The 17,912-nt window shown below is 35.3% G+C and overlaps 1 protein-coding gene across 1 annotated transcript in view; it reads left to right on the top strand.

Annotated features, from left to right (window-relative positions):
• DOCK9 (dedicator of cytokinesis 9) overlaps positions 1 to 10,905 on the top strand; it is a 102,951-nt gene extending 92,046 nt beyond the window's left edge. Inside the window, exons 42-51 of the mRNA XM_027675185.1 lie at positions 853 to 975; positions 1,330 to 1,443; positions 1,700 to 1,705; positions 2,104 to 2,139; positions 2,931 to 3,077; positions 3,885 to 4,095; positions 4,831 to 5,021; positions 6,257 to 6,357; positions 6,562 to 6,700; positions 9,677 to 10,905. Coding sequence (XP_027530986.1) covers positions 853 to 975; positions 1,330 to 1,443; positions 1,700 to 1,705; positions 2,104 to 2,139; positions 2,931 to 3,077; positions 3,885 to 4,095; positions 4,831 to 5,021; positions 6,257 to 6,357; positions 6,562 to 6,700; positions 9,677 to 9,799 — 1,191 coding nt within the window. The 3' untranslated portion in view covers positions 9,800 to 10,905. The remainder of the gene's footprint in view (positions 1 to 852; positions 976 to 1,329; positions 1,444 to 1,699; positions 1,706 to 2,103; positions 2,140 to 2,930; positions 3,078 to 3,884; positions 4,096 to 4,830; positions 5,022 to 6,256; positions 6,358 to 6,561; positions 6,701 to 9,676) is intronic.
• The last annotated feature ends 7,007 nt before the right edge of the window (positions 10,906 to 17,912 follow it).

Here is a 17,912-nt window from a genome sequence, read left to right as displayed (position 1 = left end):
AAGAATCAGACTGTTCCAAGAGGTGCACCATTAAAAAGCAAGAGGCTGTTCTCACAGGTTACAGGGGAAACTGCTTGGATATATGGAAAAAAACTCTTCCCATGAGAATGGATAAGCATTGAAACAGGTGGCTCAGAAATGTTGTTCTTTTCTCCCTCCTATGAACTCTCCCACTTGAAGCTTTTGCTCTTTATGTGGAAACAAAATTTTACTGTTTTGCTACATTTGGGTGCCCTCTGGTGTCTGAGTTAAGACTCATGTCATAAAACAGTGTGGACATCCCTTGTGGTCCAGCAGTGACACTGGTCTTTCAGTTCCCACCACTTGGTTGCTGAGGATGGAGATACTGTGCCCCCCCATAATGACTGGGGGAAAGGAGATGTTTTAAGCTCTGTTGCAGCTTAAGGGTAGCATTTTTTCAGTCTAATTTATGCTTTCGGTATTGAAGTTGACTTTTCATAGTGATGTCTTTATGCTGTCTTAGTCCTCTGCCAAAGGGAGGCAATGGAATAGAGTAGCATTAGATCCTTTCTAAGGATAAAAGGAGTTACTTCCAGCTTCTGGCTTCACCACTGTGATGTAGGAATGGTATAAGAAGGTCTAAAGAGTATCTAAATGAAAAATGCTGTTTGTGGTAAATATAAAGATTATGTATGTACACTCAAACCCTTCTGTCTTGTTTTGTTTCCTTTGCAATTTTTGATTGCCAAAATAATTTAAATCACTATGAGTAGATAATTATTGTGAGGCAAGATCTCCCTTTTCGCTGGGAATAACTTTGATGTAATTATTTGCTGTGGTTCTCTTGAGTACTGAATTGGTTTACATTTTCAAATGTGTATCCAAATACAGGATGTGCTGATGGAATTGTTGGAGCAGTGTGCTGATGGACTCTGGAAGGCAGAACGCTATGAACTCATTGCTGATATATATAAACTTATAATTCCCATTTATGAAAAACGGAGAGATTTTGAGGTACTAAATTCATCATAAGTAATATCTATGCAAGCAAAAAAATCCTGAATTTTCTAGTCATAACTGCATGATGCATTGGACATCACAGAACAAGAGTATTAACATTGTAACTGAAGTTTAAATGTGTTGAAAATTTTGTTTTCTTTTTAATAATTAAAAATGTTTTTCTTTAAATATAAATAATTAAAAATTAATCTTGCATATTGTCATTCTGATACAAGTGCTAAACCTATTACTGCCATTCAATAAAACAATGTTTTTAGTTGTTACTAACTACAAGGACATCATTTATTGTTGTTTTAAGGTAGCAAAGTTCTGCTTTATTCTTTTACCTTGTTATGGTTTTATTTTTAGAGACTTGCTCATTTATATGACACTCTTCATCGAGCATACAGTAAAGTTACAGAAGTTATGCATACAGGCAAGAGACTGCTGGGAACTTATTTCAGGGTAGCATTCTTTGGACAAGTGAGTATAACTTACTTTCATTTGTCTGCTCTGTACAGTAAGAAAAACCTGAATTTATTTTACAAGGTATACTATTTCATCTCCTGTATTGATACCATGACATGAAAAACACAAGAAATGTGTCCTGTAGGAAATAATTGAACGCCATCAATAATTTATTTTAAAACATTTATCAATTCCGATAAAATTCTTATTATTTTCCTCAGTAAATTTTTTTGCCTTTTTTCCTTTCTCTTCTTTTATTTACTACCTTAAGGCAGCGGTAAGTTTTCTATAATGTCAGTTCTTAGCAATGTATTGATTTAATGTCTGTAGTGCTACAGTGTGGTTTGCAAGGCTGCTTCTTAGATTGGTATGCATTAATAGCCATTGCAATTCAAAAAATAACATTAAGTTCCATTTAGAGAGCAGATCACTCTTTTCTATGCATCAATATTGCATGCTTCAAACCAAAGTTCTGCCTGTGTATTGGACAGCTTCATGTCCTCTAATATATGTCTAGAATGCCTCTGTATCTGTATGGTATCACGCAGTATCAAATAATACACTTTCTACATGCATAGCCCAGTTGCTTAGTTGTTCAGCTGAGCATGGAGAATTGTAAAATACTCTGAGCAGTATAACTTCACATGTATTCTGTTGTCTTTTATAACTTTATAGCAATACCAGTTTACAGACAGTGAAACAGATGTTGAGGTAATTACAGTAACCACTTACAAAGCAAGCAATGCAGTAAAACCTACTGCATTTCACCTTAGTTTGGTGTGGGTATTTTTGTCAATCTAGCCTGTGTTTATACATGATATGTTGTGCTTTTCTATTTTGTCTGTTTCGTTTATGACAAAAATATTTATTTTCTGGTTTCAAACATGAACTCAGACATGGCTTGTTGTTTTAAACCAATGACCTGTTTCACTTTCCATGTACTCTATTGTGCATTTAGTTACAGGTATAAAACCTTACGTAATAAAATCAAGAAGTATATATACCAATATAGTACAACATAAAATTAAGATATTTGCGTAATTAAATTTTATTTTCTGGAATTAATTTTTTGTGACTACATAAGGAAAATTTTTTTTATGTAAACTATTGCCAAAATGCTCACTTGTGAATCAAACAGTGCTGTTGGGCAAGATTTCTGTTTTGGTGAGTGAAACAGTGCTGCAAGTTCACTTTTAAATAAAAGTGAAGGAGACTTATCTCAAAGGCTTGGCACACCATAAGATTGCAACAAACTTTAAAAAAATTAAATTCTGTGTTTCCATTATCTTTCACTCATGTTGTAGTAGAGACTTACATTTTTCTGTTGTTTTTTTGTTCTCTTAAGAAAACTTTTTACTTAGATTTTAATTTCTCTTTATTTACATTTGCTTGAATACTGATGTTATATGTTTATATTTCCTTTGAACCACACACATTATGTCCATCTCAATCGTTGCCCTCAATCTTTTTCCCCAAGATTTTGATTACTTCATTTTTTACAGGGTTTCTTTGAGGATGAAGATGGAAAGGAATATATCTATAAAGAGCCTAAACTCACACCTCTTTCAGAAATTTCCCAAAGACTCCAAAAACTCTACTCCGACAAATTTGGATCTGAAAATGTCAAAATGATTCAGGATTCTGGCAAAGTATGATCTTCATTCTCTCTAAAAAATTCTAATAAATTACTTTCAGTAATTCACTTGAAGTACTGTGGGATCCACTGCCTCTTAGTCATTTGACACACAAGCATACATGTCTAAAAACTCTGCTGTTTGAAAGGCATGACAGAAATATTATCTCCTACTAAGCTTGCCTTTTAGAACAACCAAAAAGCTTAATTTCTCTAGTGTTACCTCTCAAAACAATAATTGTATATTAGAACAAATTTGGATTATGATCATATTCTGTGTTAACTTCAGCTATATTTCTTGCCCAGTTGTGCACAGTCATTTTTTGGAAATTTTTCCCTTTTTACACTTCAACCTTGGACTTTATGGTGATTTTTGCCTCCACCTCAGACTTTATTTTCTCTTCTTATAATTTCCTGGCTCTTTTGTTTCTTTATTCTACCAGTAAGATCAACACTTTCCATGCCTCTTGGCCTGAGAGTGCAGTATTGGTGGGCGTTTCAATATTGGAACTTTAAAAGGAGAGGAGAACTTATTGCAAGGACTAGGTTTAATAATCATGAGTGATTTACAAAAACCCAAAAAATAAACAAACCAAAACCAACAAAAAAAATCCGCAATGTGTTGTAATGCATCTAGTTGCCTTGTCTTCCTAATAGTTAAAAGCTGAAAGCAGGAAATCCCTGTGAAGGCATGAAGATTTCCTGTATTTTCAATAATTTAAAGGTTAAGAGACTAAATTTAATTTCTGAAAGTTGTGTAACTACTATTAAATCCACTTTATTCACAATGCAGCTATTTGATTTTTTTTGTCCCGTTTTTAAGGTAAATCCTAAAGATTTAGATTCAAAATACGCATATATTCAAGTTACGCATGTAATTCCATACTTTGAAGAAAAAGAGTTGCAAGAAAGAAAAACAGATTTTGAAAGGACTCATAACATTCGTCGCTTTATGTTTGAGATGCCTTTTACTCAAGCTGGTAAAAGACAAGGAGGAGTAGAAGAACAGTGTAAGCGACGGACTATTTTGACAGGTACTGATTGAATGGAATGCTTTGACGGAAGCATTAAATGCATCAAATGGTCTAATTCTGTTCTGTATAGGTTTTTCCATTTCACTTAATGAAGTCCTTTATAGCTATCAGCTAAAATCCTTTTCATATTTTTAGCCATAACTAGGTTTTTCGGATTGGTTTCTTCAGTAGAGAATCCTCAAAATTATTATCTTTTCTTCTTTAAGTTTCAAGAATTGTGAATCTAGAGTCTAGCTTTCCTTGCTCTTAGAAAAAGACTATTTTGTGTTTTGTCCCTGTTAAGTGTGAGTTTCTGTATTAATAGAGTTGTGAAAACAAGTAAGTGACTTTATAACGTTAGCTGTCCATGGCCAGTACTTGTGAGGAAATAGAAAATACAGCTTTGCTATTTTTGATTCTCCTCGAAATATGTGAATGATAAGCAATTCTTTTTACAGTTCTCATATGAATTAAGTTCCAATGGTTTATTTCTTTGTGGTTGTTCGTAGCAGTAATGACAATGATCGATCTTTGCTGTAATGAATGTAAAGGTGTGCATATTTACATCTTCAGTGTTTTATTTCCCTGTACATTACTATTTCTAATTATGTAAGTTATAATATATATACATTATTATAATATATAAGTTATTGAATTGGGCAACTAGCTACATCAAAATGAGATTGAAGATTGTCTCAAAACTCACCTTATTCAAAAACATTTTCCTAACTATAGTAAACTTCTTTCCGTCCATAGCTATACATTGTTTCCCATATGTGAAAAAGCGCATTCCAGTAATGTACCAGCACCATACTGATCTAAACCCAATTGAAGTAGCCATTGATGAAATGAGTAAAAAAGTTGTAGAACTCAGACAGCTTTGCTCTTCAGCTGAAGTAGATATGATCAAATTGCAGCTGAAGCTACAGGGAAGTGTCAGTGTTCAGGTAAGACCTTTGCCATGCAGCTATTTCATTTGCTTCTGTCCCTGGAAAATTATATAAGTAGCGTTTTGTAATTAGTTGCTATTCTGTATGTTCCAGAACATCATGAATTAGAAATATTCTCATTGTTTGCAGTTATTTCCTGAATAGGAAAAACACTAAAAGTGTGTCATATAAACGCTGATCATAGACAGTTACATGAAAGAATTAAGATTCATCTCTGGAATCTGTTGCTGTCTGAGCCCCACCAGGTTTTGGTGTAAAGCTGAAACTACAATAAAGTAGTGAATGAATAGGAGGATGAATGAACATATTTGGCCTAGCTGTAGGTCTGCCCACAGTAGGTCCAACATATTTTTTAAGATCCCTATCGAGATAGAGAGTAACAAAATATAGGAGGAAGTTAGTGGCAGCAAATCTCACTGTGCAACATTTCTTTTTGCCTAAGGCAAACAAGAACTGAACATATAAAGAAATCATCAGACTCCCCAAAATAGGCTACATGGTTTTAAGTGCAATAATTTTTAAATGTTTTTAAAAAAACAATGTTTTTAAAACAATAGTTTTAGCATGTACAAATCAATATGGTAAGGATCTTCAAAATGAAGTGGCAAAAGTGCTGCTCTACTATTTTTAACTGATTTAAAACAAAGGAACTGTAAGCACAGTCATCTGAAATGAGCAGTTTTCATGTTGAACAGAAAAGAGAAAAAAGCCAAACCAAGGTTTCAGAATCAGCAAGTTGTCGGGCTAGTGTTTGGGGTGAGAAGGAGGGGCTCTTACTGTTAATATAAAGGAATAATAGAGATGAGTCAGAACTCACTGAATCCACTTTTCATGTAGCTGCCATAAGAGTGCAATTAAATGTCTATGAATTATTGCAGAATTTTCAACTTGGAAAACAGTTTTTAATAGATAAGCAGACCAAACAGTATTAGATTTAGCTCATTTTGACGCCCTAATTTCATAAGCAAAGATGACAGATGGACAGTATCTGCAGTTACTTTGCCACATCACTGAAGTGGTTTCTTTGTGCCAGGACAGGTTACTACAGATTACTGGAGAGACCACTTCTGCTCTTATGTTTCAGCTCTAGCAGTTTTCTTGGTTTAGAAACCCAGCTTTTTTGGAATCAGTGTGTTCTCATAAGAAAATAAATCTGATAGACACCTGCAGTACCTGTTATTGCTAAGACAATGTCAGATAACTGAGTATTTTTTAATTCTTGTTCTTTTTAGGTTAATGCTGGTCCATTAGCATATGCAAGAGCTTTCTTAGATGACACAAACACCAAAAGATATCCAGACAATAAAGTAAAGCTACTAAAGGAAGTTTTTAGGTATGGTGTGGTAGGTTTGCCTTTTTTTGGAGGTGGGGGAAAGGGAAGAAGTTTACTTTTCTTTCTAAACTCATACCATAAGAATTTTTTAAAAACTTTTAACTTTTATAGTGTTCTGATTGCATTAAAATATACTTTGAACTGACATTTTAAATCAATATTTTGGATTTCTGATTGAAAACTTCTTTATTTTCTCTAAATCAGGCAATTTGTTGAAGCCTGTGGCCATGCTCTGGGTGTAAATGAACGACTTATAAAGGAAGACCAGTTGGAATATCAAGAAGAAATGAAGGCCAACTACAGAGAAATGGCAAAAGAGCTTTCTGAAATAATGCATGAACAAGTATGTGCTGAAATTAAGTTATACATACCGTCATTCAGAATGTAATTATAATGTGAAAGCAATAGGAAAAATGTATGTAATGCTTTATACAAAAGGATTGTTTCTTTTTTTTTTCTTTCTGTTGGAGAATAAGCATGTCATGAAATTGTGGACCTTAATTTTTTTTCTGTTTGAGAATTTTCTTGGCACCAGCCTGGTTTTTTGTAGGCAAGGAAGACTGCAGTAAAGATAAACCAAATTTAATTAAATTATTATGTGTGGTTGCAGAGGTCTCTATTCAGTGACTCAAAAAGCTAATTTTAGTCTGTACTTCATGGTAACTGTAGGGGGATTTGTTCTGAAAGCTTAGCCCTTTTTCATTAGATTTTGGAGATATAAACAATTACTTTTGCAACAGAGTTACATCTTTCAAGAGGTATTTCAATACATTTTCTTGAGGGAAGCCCACTACTGACAAGCTAAAGATATGGGGGAAGGAAAACCAGAACTCTTGTGTAGTGAAACGTAGGACCTTGCATCTGGGTTCTGTAGTTGAAATGTCTCCTGACTTCAAAAAAGATATTATTTCCAGGAGGACAGGAAGGACTGAAGTTTCGTGCTTGATCCCTGCCTTCTTGACACTTTTATTCATCATATTCATCACTTAAAGTTCCTTTCTTTTCATCCACTATTACTTGTATAACCTTTTCCCAGAGCTGTAGAGTAGTTCTTAACCCTCAAGACCTACATTTCTGCCCCACAAGAAATAACTGTGTTTTCTGATAATATTTTACCTTTAAACACAAGTCTATGAGACTTCCTTAGATGTATGACTATAATAGAAACTTTTCTTAGTCTAAGAACCAATGCATCCTAGTATGCATTTGATAGAAGTAGGAGCTCTCAGTTTCTCTTGTCTATATGAAAAAACTGTAGGCTTTACTCAGAAATCAAACTGTACAGGAAAAGTCAAACTTAAGACCTACCTGAGGCATTCAGTCTATCTGACATTTAAACACGCTTGTAATATTCCAGCTTTTTTTTTCAGGATTGCGTGATTTTATCCATTTACTATTTTTTGACATCTCTAAATTACTCTATTATTATCTGAGAAATACTTACTCAAAAATCTAGTCAACTTGATGGAATAACAGCCTATCTGCAGGATTATCTAAGAGAGATTTGCCTTTATTCTACCCTTGTTTAGATGGTGTCCAAAACTTCTATAGCAATATTTTTCTGTTCAGAAATGTGTTGCTTGTCTAAAGTTCACTTCTCATGCTTTCTTGCTCTCTGTTATTTCCTGACATGGTTTTCTCAGGTACTGTGCTATGAGTGGCTCTGTGATGTGATACCATTATGGTGAAGCACATGAATATGGCAAGCACATAGGCTTTATTTTCATTCTCCTATTTTGATATCCTATCATAGAGAAGAGCTTATGACAAAACTAACTCATTTTAACCACCAATGATAGAAAATATTGTGAAACAAAGTTTATAGGAAGTGATACCATTTTTCCAAAATTCGTGTGGTTTTCTTTTTTTTAATAAAAACCAGTATCTTTCACATATGCATGTAGAAGAAAACAGAAAAAGAGATTGCTTAGCTGACAATAGTGGGACAGTTTGACTATATTTCAATGTGATTTATTGAAAAGCAGAACACAGGAAGGTTCTAGAAAGGAGGATAACTGATTGGAAAGCTGATTAAGATGAACAAAGTACTTGGAGAATTAGACAGCTGTACAGAATATCCCTTTTGAAGAGGGAGGCAAGTGTTTTGGTCAAATAATTTGATGATAAAGGCAAGAATAGCATTCCTCTGACGTAGGAAAAGGTAAAAGAATATAATGACAATTTGTATACAAGCAAAAATACTTTGAACTCAGTGCTAGATTTGGATGTTTAAAAAATGCTAAAGTGTGTAAATTTCCAAAGATTGATGATAAGAAAATGCATGTAATGCCTGAAACTTCAGGAGTAAATCACATTGCCCCTTTTTCTCTTTGTTTACTTTTAGAAAAACAACTGATATATATAAGATAGGCTGAGCACAATATGAAAGTACATCACTGACTGCAGTATATACTATTAGCCTACCACTGTGTTCTTTTTATACAAATGTCATTAGTTGTAAATAATTAAAACATGCAATGTTGTTGATGGTTTTGGGTTTTTTGGGTTTTGTGATTTGTTTTTTTTTTAAATTAGACTCCCCTGAAGTAGCTAATTTTAAAAACTCCCCTGAAGGCTTAGAAACATCAGGTTCTTTCACTGAAATCTTGAAAAATGTCACCTTTATGTGCCTGCCTATTGCTGTCCTGGGAAAAATAGCTTTGCACTGTGTTTGTTCTAATGTCGCTGAATAAACCATTAGCTGTATTGCAACAGTGGGTTTTTAACAACTGCAAATATTTTGTTCTAAAATATATATAAAAGAATCTTAACAGATTTTTCTTTTTTTTCTCCTTTGCTGCTTGCCAATATGATCAGATGGGATGGTAATTAGTTTTCTCTACTTCTGTTCTCTTAGTTTGTCTAATAATTCCTTTTTTTTTTTACAATATTTCTTATCGTAGTATCAATTTGTTTATAGCTGTTAAGCATGAAGTCTTTCTGGTGCTTCAATAGCTTTTCGTAAGAAAGAAATGCTCAAATCATACCTCTAAGGTTAAGAAAGGAAAACCAAAAAAGAGCAGAAAGTGAGCTTGTTGTCACTGTGAATCTCCTTTTTTAAGTTAAAAGGAGGAATGAGAGGAACTATCTAAGCATCCTCTACAGAGGACAATGTAATATCTAAATTAGGAGAACTGATATTGGAGAAATAACTACTGCCCCTGCCTAGGAGAGGATGGCTGAATAGAGTAACCAGCCTTAAGAAGCTCTGTGCAATTGAGAAAGTACTGGGAGGTTGAGTTGATAAGCAGCGCATCATGAAATTGATCAGCTGTCTCATTTTGTAACAATTTTGTAAATACGTGTTTTTTATTTTAAGATTACTCCAGTTGAAGAAAAGGCCAGTGTCATGCCTAACTCACTACACATTTTCAACGCCATAAGTGGAACTCCAACAAGCACAACAGTTCATGGGATGCCCAGTTCTTCTTCAGTTGCATGATTGTTTTGTAAAGGAAAGTATGTTCGTTTCTTTCGAAATTTGTGGATTGGCTTCATTGTGTGCAAACTCAGGATGATCTTGAAGCTAAATGTTGGGCACGTGCAAGCTGCATAATTCATACGAATGTTTGAGCACACTTAGCAAATAGCAGTTACTGGTAATAGTCTTTTAGAATAAGAGAGACGCACATATATTTTTTAATCTTGCTGGTAAAATTTAAAAGTGTTCACAATGTCATTGCAGAAGTGCGTGTTGGAAAATTATAAAGTTGAAGCTAGCTTCTGTTGTTCATTAGAAAGTATTATTAAAATGAAATGCACATTACAAAAAAGTGTTGTGGGATGTAATTTTGCAGATATGTAACATTCAGGTGTTCTTTTTGTGTATGGCACGTAGAGATTCCTAGTACAAGAACTATTTTGGGGCTTGACAGAGACACTAGTTTTTGGGGTTTAATGGAACTGACAATAGTAGTTTTGTACCATTTGGCAAATTGTTGTGCTTTATTTTATACCTTGTTGCATTTTGGAGGTATGTGAGCTTAAACCTTACTAAACAACTAAATACAACCAAAGGTCTGTATTAATGAACACTGAATTATACTACAGTATCAATAGTAGTAAATTGTTATGTACATATTGTTTGTTAATACAGTCCATACAGTCTGTACATAAATGTATTACATTTCTAATCATTTTTTTAATATTCATACCAGCTCTTACCATTCTGCTTTCAGTTTATTTTGAAAATATGCTCATTCCAAGTATATGCAGACTTTACAGTTCATTTATTCCTGTATATAAATAAGTGCAATATAAAGATGTATACAGTCTTTGCTATGTTAGGTTTATATGCAGTTATTAAAAGAAAAAAAACCTTTTTGCCAAAGCAATGGAGTATGTAATTGGTAATCATGGTTACTGTGGTAAATGGTGGTATTATTTAAAGCTTTTTCCATATTCTTATTCTTTTAAGACATTAATTTAGTAATTTTATATTTGGGGGAAATAAAGGTTTTTAATTTTATTTAACTGGAAGCACTGTTCTGCTGTAATTAAACATTCTGTATTACATCTATATTAAAAGGAAAAAGGTAGTTACTTTTCTCACTGTGTGCTCTGGTTTTTAATTTTAGATTTATGCCTGACATTTGGGAAATATGAAAGCTTGATCAAAAAAATGGCTTTTTGCAACTTGAGTGTGAGATGAGATGCAGACACTTCTAGGGTTTACTTCATATTCTTTGTCAACAAAGGGAATTTAGGTTATTAGTTGAGACATCAGTTTTAAGTCCATCACATTTAACACAAGTAGAATGTTACTGTAACTACAGGTCGTTATTCACCAAAACAGTTAATATTAGGAAGTCTTCAAAACTTTTCATCACATAACAGTAGAAATCATCTATTCCTTCTGACATAAGGTTACTGTCATTTTCTGTAGTGTAGTCTGAATCACGTATGTTGCCATTACTCATCAAGGGTTTTTCCAAAACAGCTCATCCTGTTAGGCAGGGAAATGCTGGGTAACTGCTTTTACCAATTATGTTCCTGAAAAAATTTTTGTTTGTTTAAAATTCTTTTCCTTAAAAAGGAAAAAATCAGAGATAAACACTTCTAGACAGTGAAACCATAATGCTGTGTTAAGAGGCAGACTGCTTTCTTCCTCTCTGCCCTATATGCTTCACACTTTTGTTCATTTGTGGAAATCGGTGTAGGAACACCTACCTCAAAAGGTAATTCATTATTAGGAGCATATATCCTGTAAAGTTGTTTTGCCATTCAAGAAGATTTCTGTATTCATGTATTAATAGAAATCGTGTACATCGTGAAGGCTTCTTCTGAATACCTCCCTTTTTCTAACTTTTTCCACTTTGCCCTGGGAGCAGAACTGACAATTTCCTACAGTTGTGCAACACTTTTTGAACTAAGACCTCAAATTGATGGAGTTTTGTCTGCTAACAAACCTATAAATGTAGTATGTATTCAGAATTGAATACATATCTATGCGTATGTATAGATACATCTAAATATATGTATAACTGTTCTGCTTACTTGCTGAAAGTTGGCCTATGAAAAACAGTGAACAAAATATTGCTGTAGGTTTACTTAGGGTTGTATTAATGATTAACACATGTTCAACTCTATAAACAAAATCTCTGTAGACTTAATCTAACGTGATGCATTTATATGCACGCACCCTCTACTGTTTTGGTTTTAGATATACTAATATTATAATTGTGGGGTTTTACCTCCTGAATAATTCCTTCTCTACCAGCTTCCCTTCTCTGTTGTTACTTCCATAACATGCAAATTAAGTATCCAGTATGAGTTAATTTATTTGTAAAGACTTGGACTCTGATAGTTTTGGAAGAGAGTTGATTTTCTTCACAGTAGCTGGGATGGGGCTGTGTTTTGGACTTGTGCTGCAAACTGTATTGGTGACACAGGGATATTTTAGCTATTACTGAGCAGCGCTTGTACAGAGTCAAGGCCTTTTCTGCTTTTCACATTGCCACGCCAATGAGCAGGCTAGGGATGCACAAGGAGTTGGGAGGGGACACAGCTGGGACAGCTGACCCCAACTGACCACAGGGATATCCCATGCTGTATCATGTCATGCTCAGCAACAAAAACTATGGAGAAAGTTTGCCAGAGCAACAGTTGCTCAAGGACTGGCTGGGCATTGGTCAGCTGGTGGTGAGCAATTGAGGGATTTTTGCATAATTTCTTTTTCTTGGTTTTGTTTTGGTTTTTTTTACATACTAAACTATTTTAATCTACAGATTTTTTTGCTTTTACCCTTCTGATTCTGACCCCTGTCCCACTGTGGAGGATTGACTCAGCAGCTGGGTGAAGTTAAACCACAGTAGTCCTTTTTGGCACCCAATGGTGTTGGGCTTGAAGGGTTTGATATAAGAGGTTGACCACAGCGTGTTAGAGGGAACTGATAATTATTATCTGTTTAACAGTTGGTGGTTGCGCTGTTGATTTACTTGTTGACAGCATTGGTTTATCTAATCACTGCCTTACTCCCTATGTTTTTGCTCTGCATCAAATTGGAGAGCTTGTTAAAGGCTGGATTTGACTTCTTCCATTTGCTGTGCAGTGTATTGTTTGGTTGTGTCTTGCCTGGGAGAACTATGATAAAAGCATTGGCCTTGAGCCTAATCTGGTATTTGAGCCCTGCATTGTTGCCTTCCCTGTACTTCGGGAACCATCTCATGAAGACAGTGAACAATTACACATTTTCTGTTTTCTCCTCCAAGAACCAATTGGTGGATGAAACAAAGAATGGCACTTCCCCCTTCTTTTTCTGCGGGGTAGATGTTTTCTCCCTTTTTACAATAACTCTTTGGTATCTTGAGCATCCTTTGGTAACTAAAATATTCCTATTAGCGTGTTTCAAGAATATGTTTCCAGCTTTTCCTGAGGTTAATTCACTATTCAGGAACATCACACAGGGTATGTCCCAAGGTGGTATGGGTAGCAAGGCACGTGGGAGAATATGGGCAGGCACCTACAAGGGTTGTCACCTCCGACAGTCTGGGACTTCCCTGAACAAGTGCAGGATCTTGAAGAAAGTGATCAAGTATTTGAAAAAAGGATGCCCTGGCTATGTCATAATTTACCACTCTGCCAGGGCCTGATAGATGCCTACTGAGCACTATTTGGGAACCTCAAGGCGAAGAGAGCGTCTCCAGATCTGAAGACATAAAAACAGACACTGGCTAAACCAGAGACCCAACACTCAGCTATAGCAATCTGTACTGACACGGAATATCACGTACTGCAGGGAAGAGGAAGTAAAGTCACAGGAACGAGGATGCGAGTTGAGCTTTAAGGAAAGTAAAGATGCTTCAAAAATCTATTTTACTGTTGCCACAGTTACATACACAACAGCAACTTGTAATATGGTCTCGGGGGTCTTTGCAATTAGGTTTCAGGCTGGATCTGGTAAGCAGAAAATTAAACAAAACAAAAATGTTATAAATATTTTTTAAAAATATTTAATTAAATTGAATTATTTCAAATAAAGCAGTGTATTTAGATGAACCTGGCTCTTAAGAAAAACACCTAGTCTAGTAAGTCAGGCAATGTTTTTTCTTATACTCAGTTTCTTTTATCTTTGGTTTCTTTGTGAGAAGGCTTCAGTACATAGAAGACATTGTCTGTCACAAAGGCTATCCAGTGAAGTTTGAGAGGACTCCTGTTCTGGGGTTTTTTGTGGACTGAAAAAACTCTGTATTTAACTGTGCGGATCCTTGGACTTCTTGGACAGAGGGATAAGACTAGGGATCCTGGGACTTCTTAGACAGAGGGATATTTGTGAAAGTGACCATTTTAACACCTTTAAAATATTTGTCGGTGGCTTTTTCCTTTCTAAAGTATTTTACTGAATGTATAATGAGTCATTTAAAAGCCATTTAGACTCTAAATATCTTTTGGCCTTGACACAAATAATTTAAATTATATCTAGTGGCTAGGCAGTATTTTCTGTTCAAGTTAACTGTAGCAGATATTAGGGGTTTTTTTCCTGGCATTTTCTGCTTAGGAGGAGTTTTATAATTTCTCTCTATGCAAAACTTGCAGTTGTTGTTTTTCTGCAAAAGCAAGATATGATTGATATTAGTAAAGTACCTAGGGAATGCTACACCTTGTTCAACTGCTTGTTGTAAATGATGAAAAAGCACTGAGAGTTTTGCGAGTTGCATGTTTCTTTTTTACTGTCTGAATTGTGCAATTACAGATTAGCTAGCTGGAAAGACAGAAAAGAGGAGGCCAAAGGGCTTTAGGTAAATAAACTTTCACTGAATCCTTAGAGCTTCTCTGTTTTTTATATGTGTGTCTCTGTCCTGTAAGATTCATTGACATTGGATACCTGAATGGCACGTGTAGCTTCTTGCGATGCTACAGCTACTGCTGTGTAATCTCTTTATGTTTGTCACTGTGATATCAGACTCCCAAAAATGTGAATGTTTGATGTGACAATTTAGGATGGGGAACATGAAAATTGTGAGCAAAACTGGCAGAATTGCAGCTGAGACTTATGTTCCAAAATAAATATTCCTTTAAATTAGTTAATTTCTATTTAATATTTTAAGAATTGGAATAAGGTTTGAGCAGCTTTACACAAACTTAATTTTCAAGTAAAAGTGAGACATCAGATTTTTTTCAAGCATATGAGGGAAAGAAGATGTCTACTGGTCTAGAATAGTTATCAGACTATATAAGAAAATGCTGGTAGCCATTGAATAAGTAAGTTTGAATTGGCATTTAGTGTTTGAAAAAAACAATTCTGAAACCTGGAAGAAATCTGAACAAAAACTGACTGCATTAGCACAACTACCAAGATAGAAGTGAAACTTCTGATAGAGCTGTTAAGTAACGTGATTTTTTTTTCAGTAACGTGATTTCCTGTAAATGGAAGAGATAAGAAGTTCCCAAGGTCGTATTGGTCATTCCATAACTGTGCGAACTCTGTGAACGTTGCTTGGGGAGGGATAAATCCAGAGCTGTATTTCATTAACTGAAGGTTTAGTAGCCACATTAACCATAGCAGTCAATAACAAGGCACTAAGGGGACCAACACCTTTTGTAATTGGTCTAATGAGATGAAAGAATTGTCAACATAACTATTGAGACTTTTAAAAGGCCTGTGACAGGAAAGAAAATTTCTGTTCATCAATAACAGCCTGTTGAGGTTGTTTTCTTTCAGATTGCTTAAAGCTTTTTTCTCTCATTGTCTGCAGTGTTGGATCCTTGTTCTGCATCCATAATTTGAAACAGCTGAATATTTTCTCATCACAGTGTGCTCAGAGACTATGAAAATACATACAAAATACACAATAAAGCCTTAAAAAAATTTTGTTTGATTGTGCCTAGAGAAATTATGTGACTGTATTTTATTTTTCACTTACTTGAGAAAGATAAACAGGGAAGGTGACACCCTAAACTAAAATGGTTTGTTATCTGGTTTGGAGATACTGATAACTCCAAACCATTGGAACAGAAATAGAAATGAAGGAGTGCACCAGCTGGTAAAGCACAAAGCAGCAATGTGTTGATGAAGAGCTGTGTTGTTAAACTGTGTCCTCAGAACTGGATGATTAACTTGCCATGCACATCTGCAGGGGAAAATGACTCATAACCAATAGTAAAATACACTTATAGAAAACCCTGGTATCTAACAATACACAGCTGGTTTGGGTCACAGATTCTTTTAATGAAATAATTACCATACTGTGTTTTGGTGTGTGTCTAGGAACTAGTGATCAAAACTTGACTATGCTTGTTAACAACTGGCAGAGATAACCCTAAACCAAAATTTAGATTTTATTCCCCCCCACAAATAAGTAAATCTGATGAGCATGTTAATTGAAGAAATGTATGGATGCAAAGTTATGACAGCAAAAGAAGAAATGCTTTTGCTTTTTGACAAGCTGAAGATAGTGATGAAATACTGACACTTAAAAAAAAATCAAATATTTGAATACAGATAAGAGGAAATAGAAATTAAAAACAGAAAATTGGTAAGAAATTTCAGATGTTGATTGGAAAAATCTACCTTTCACATATGAAGATATTAAGGCATTTTGCTGAAATAGTTGCTAGCTGCTAGCTCCACTGCTAGGCAGGTGGTCAAAGGTCAAATTGAGAAGTGTGAAGTCATGTTAGAAGTGGTTATGTTCTGTCTTGAGAAACAGTGACATATCTTTGCATGAAGATAATTATATATTTTATAGCTCTTTTATAATCCAACAGGAAGTTTTTTTTATCATGTGTTCAGTATCTGCAGGCCTAAAAACTGAAATGAGAGTTGACTGAAAGGTGCTGGTCTGCTGACATTCTACTAAAAGAGATCTCTGAGCACAGAAATTTGAGAATAATGTTCATATTCCAATATCAGAGAATGCATGTGGGGGTTGATGATACACTTGTTGCCATGGTACTGTTGTGAAACACCACACTGGGAGATTTATTATGAGATTCAAATAACAACAAAAATAGGCTTTTATAGAAAATAGGTCTGGTCAAACAGCTCCTTTGCAGAGACTATAAAATTAGAGACTCTTTTGTAACTCATTGACCGTGTGCAGTATGAAATTAATGTGACAAAATTCAACTCAAGACCAGAATGAAAGGGAAGTCACTATTTACTTTAAAGAAACCCAATTTCAATCACTCATGTTGACTCTCTCATAGATTTCACTCAGTCATATTTTCACACCCACATGCTCACGAGCACTAAGAAGCCCATGTCCAAGCAGCCACGCCAGGCAGCCTGGAGTTCCCCACGGGAGACAAGAAATGGTGACTCTTGAGTAAGTGCTGTGTCTCTGGGGTTCTTCCTTTGCAGTGCAAAAGTTTTTTATTGTGTTGGTTTTGGTTGGGCTAGAGTTAAATTTTCTTCACAGTAGCTGGTATGGGACTGTGCTTTGGATTTGTACTGAAAACAATGTTGATAACTTGGGGGTGTTTTTTGTTATTGCTGAGCAGGGTTTACACAGAGTCAAGGCCTTATCTGCCTCTCACCCCACCCCACCAGAGAGGAAACTGGGGATGCACAAGGATTTGGGAGGGGACAGCTGGGACAGCTGGCCCTAACTGACCACAGGGTTATCCCGTACCATATGGCATTGAGCTCAGCAGGAAAACTGAAGGGGAGGGAGGTTGGCCAGGGCAGCAATTGCTTGGGGACTGGCTGGGCATCTGTCACTGATGAGCAATGAGGCTTTTGGCAGCACTTTTGTTGGTTTGGGGCATTTTTATCTTTGTTGGTTTTTTTTTTTTTAGGGTGTTTGGTTTGGTTTTTTGGTTTATTTGTTAAACTATCTCAACCCAGAAGTTACTGCGCTTTTACCCTTCCGATTCTCTCACCTATCCAATTGGGAGGGGGATGAAGAAGTGCCTGTGTGGGGCTGAGCTTCCAGCCAGGGATAAACCACAGAGCCACACAGGTATTTATATCCTTCAGCTAGTATAATGTGATGTTCCTTCATAACCTTGCTTACCTTATCACTCATAAACCATAGGGAGGGTTGCTATCTGTTTGTGTTTCCTCATTTCAGTAACTTTATGGTCTTTTCTTCCTGCTGGGGTAACAAGCAATG

Source organism: Neopelma chrysocephalum, unplaced genomic scaffold (genome assembly GCF_003984885.1).
Source record: "Neopelma chrysocephalum unplaced genomic scaffold, ASM398488v2 Primary Assembly neopelma1_25, whole genome shotgun sequence".
Lineage (NCBI taxonomy): Eukaryota > Metazoa > Chordata > Aves > Passeriformes > Pipridae > Neopelma > Neopelma chrysocephalum.
This window is presented reverse-complemented; position numbering and strand designations above follow the sequence as displayed.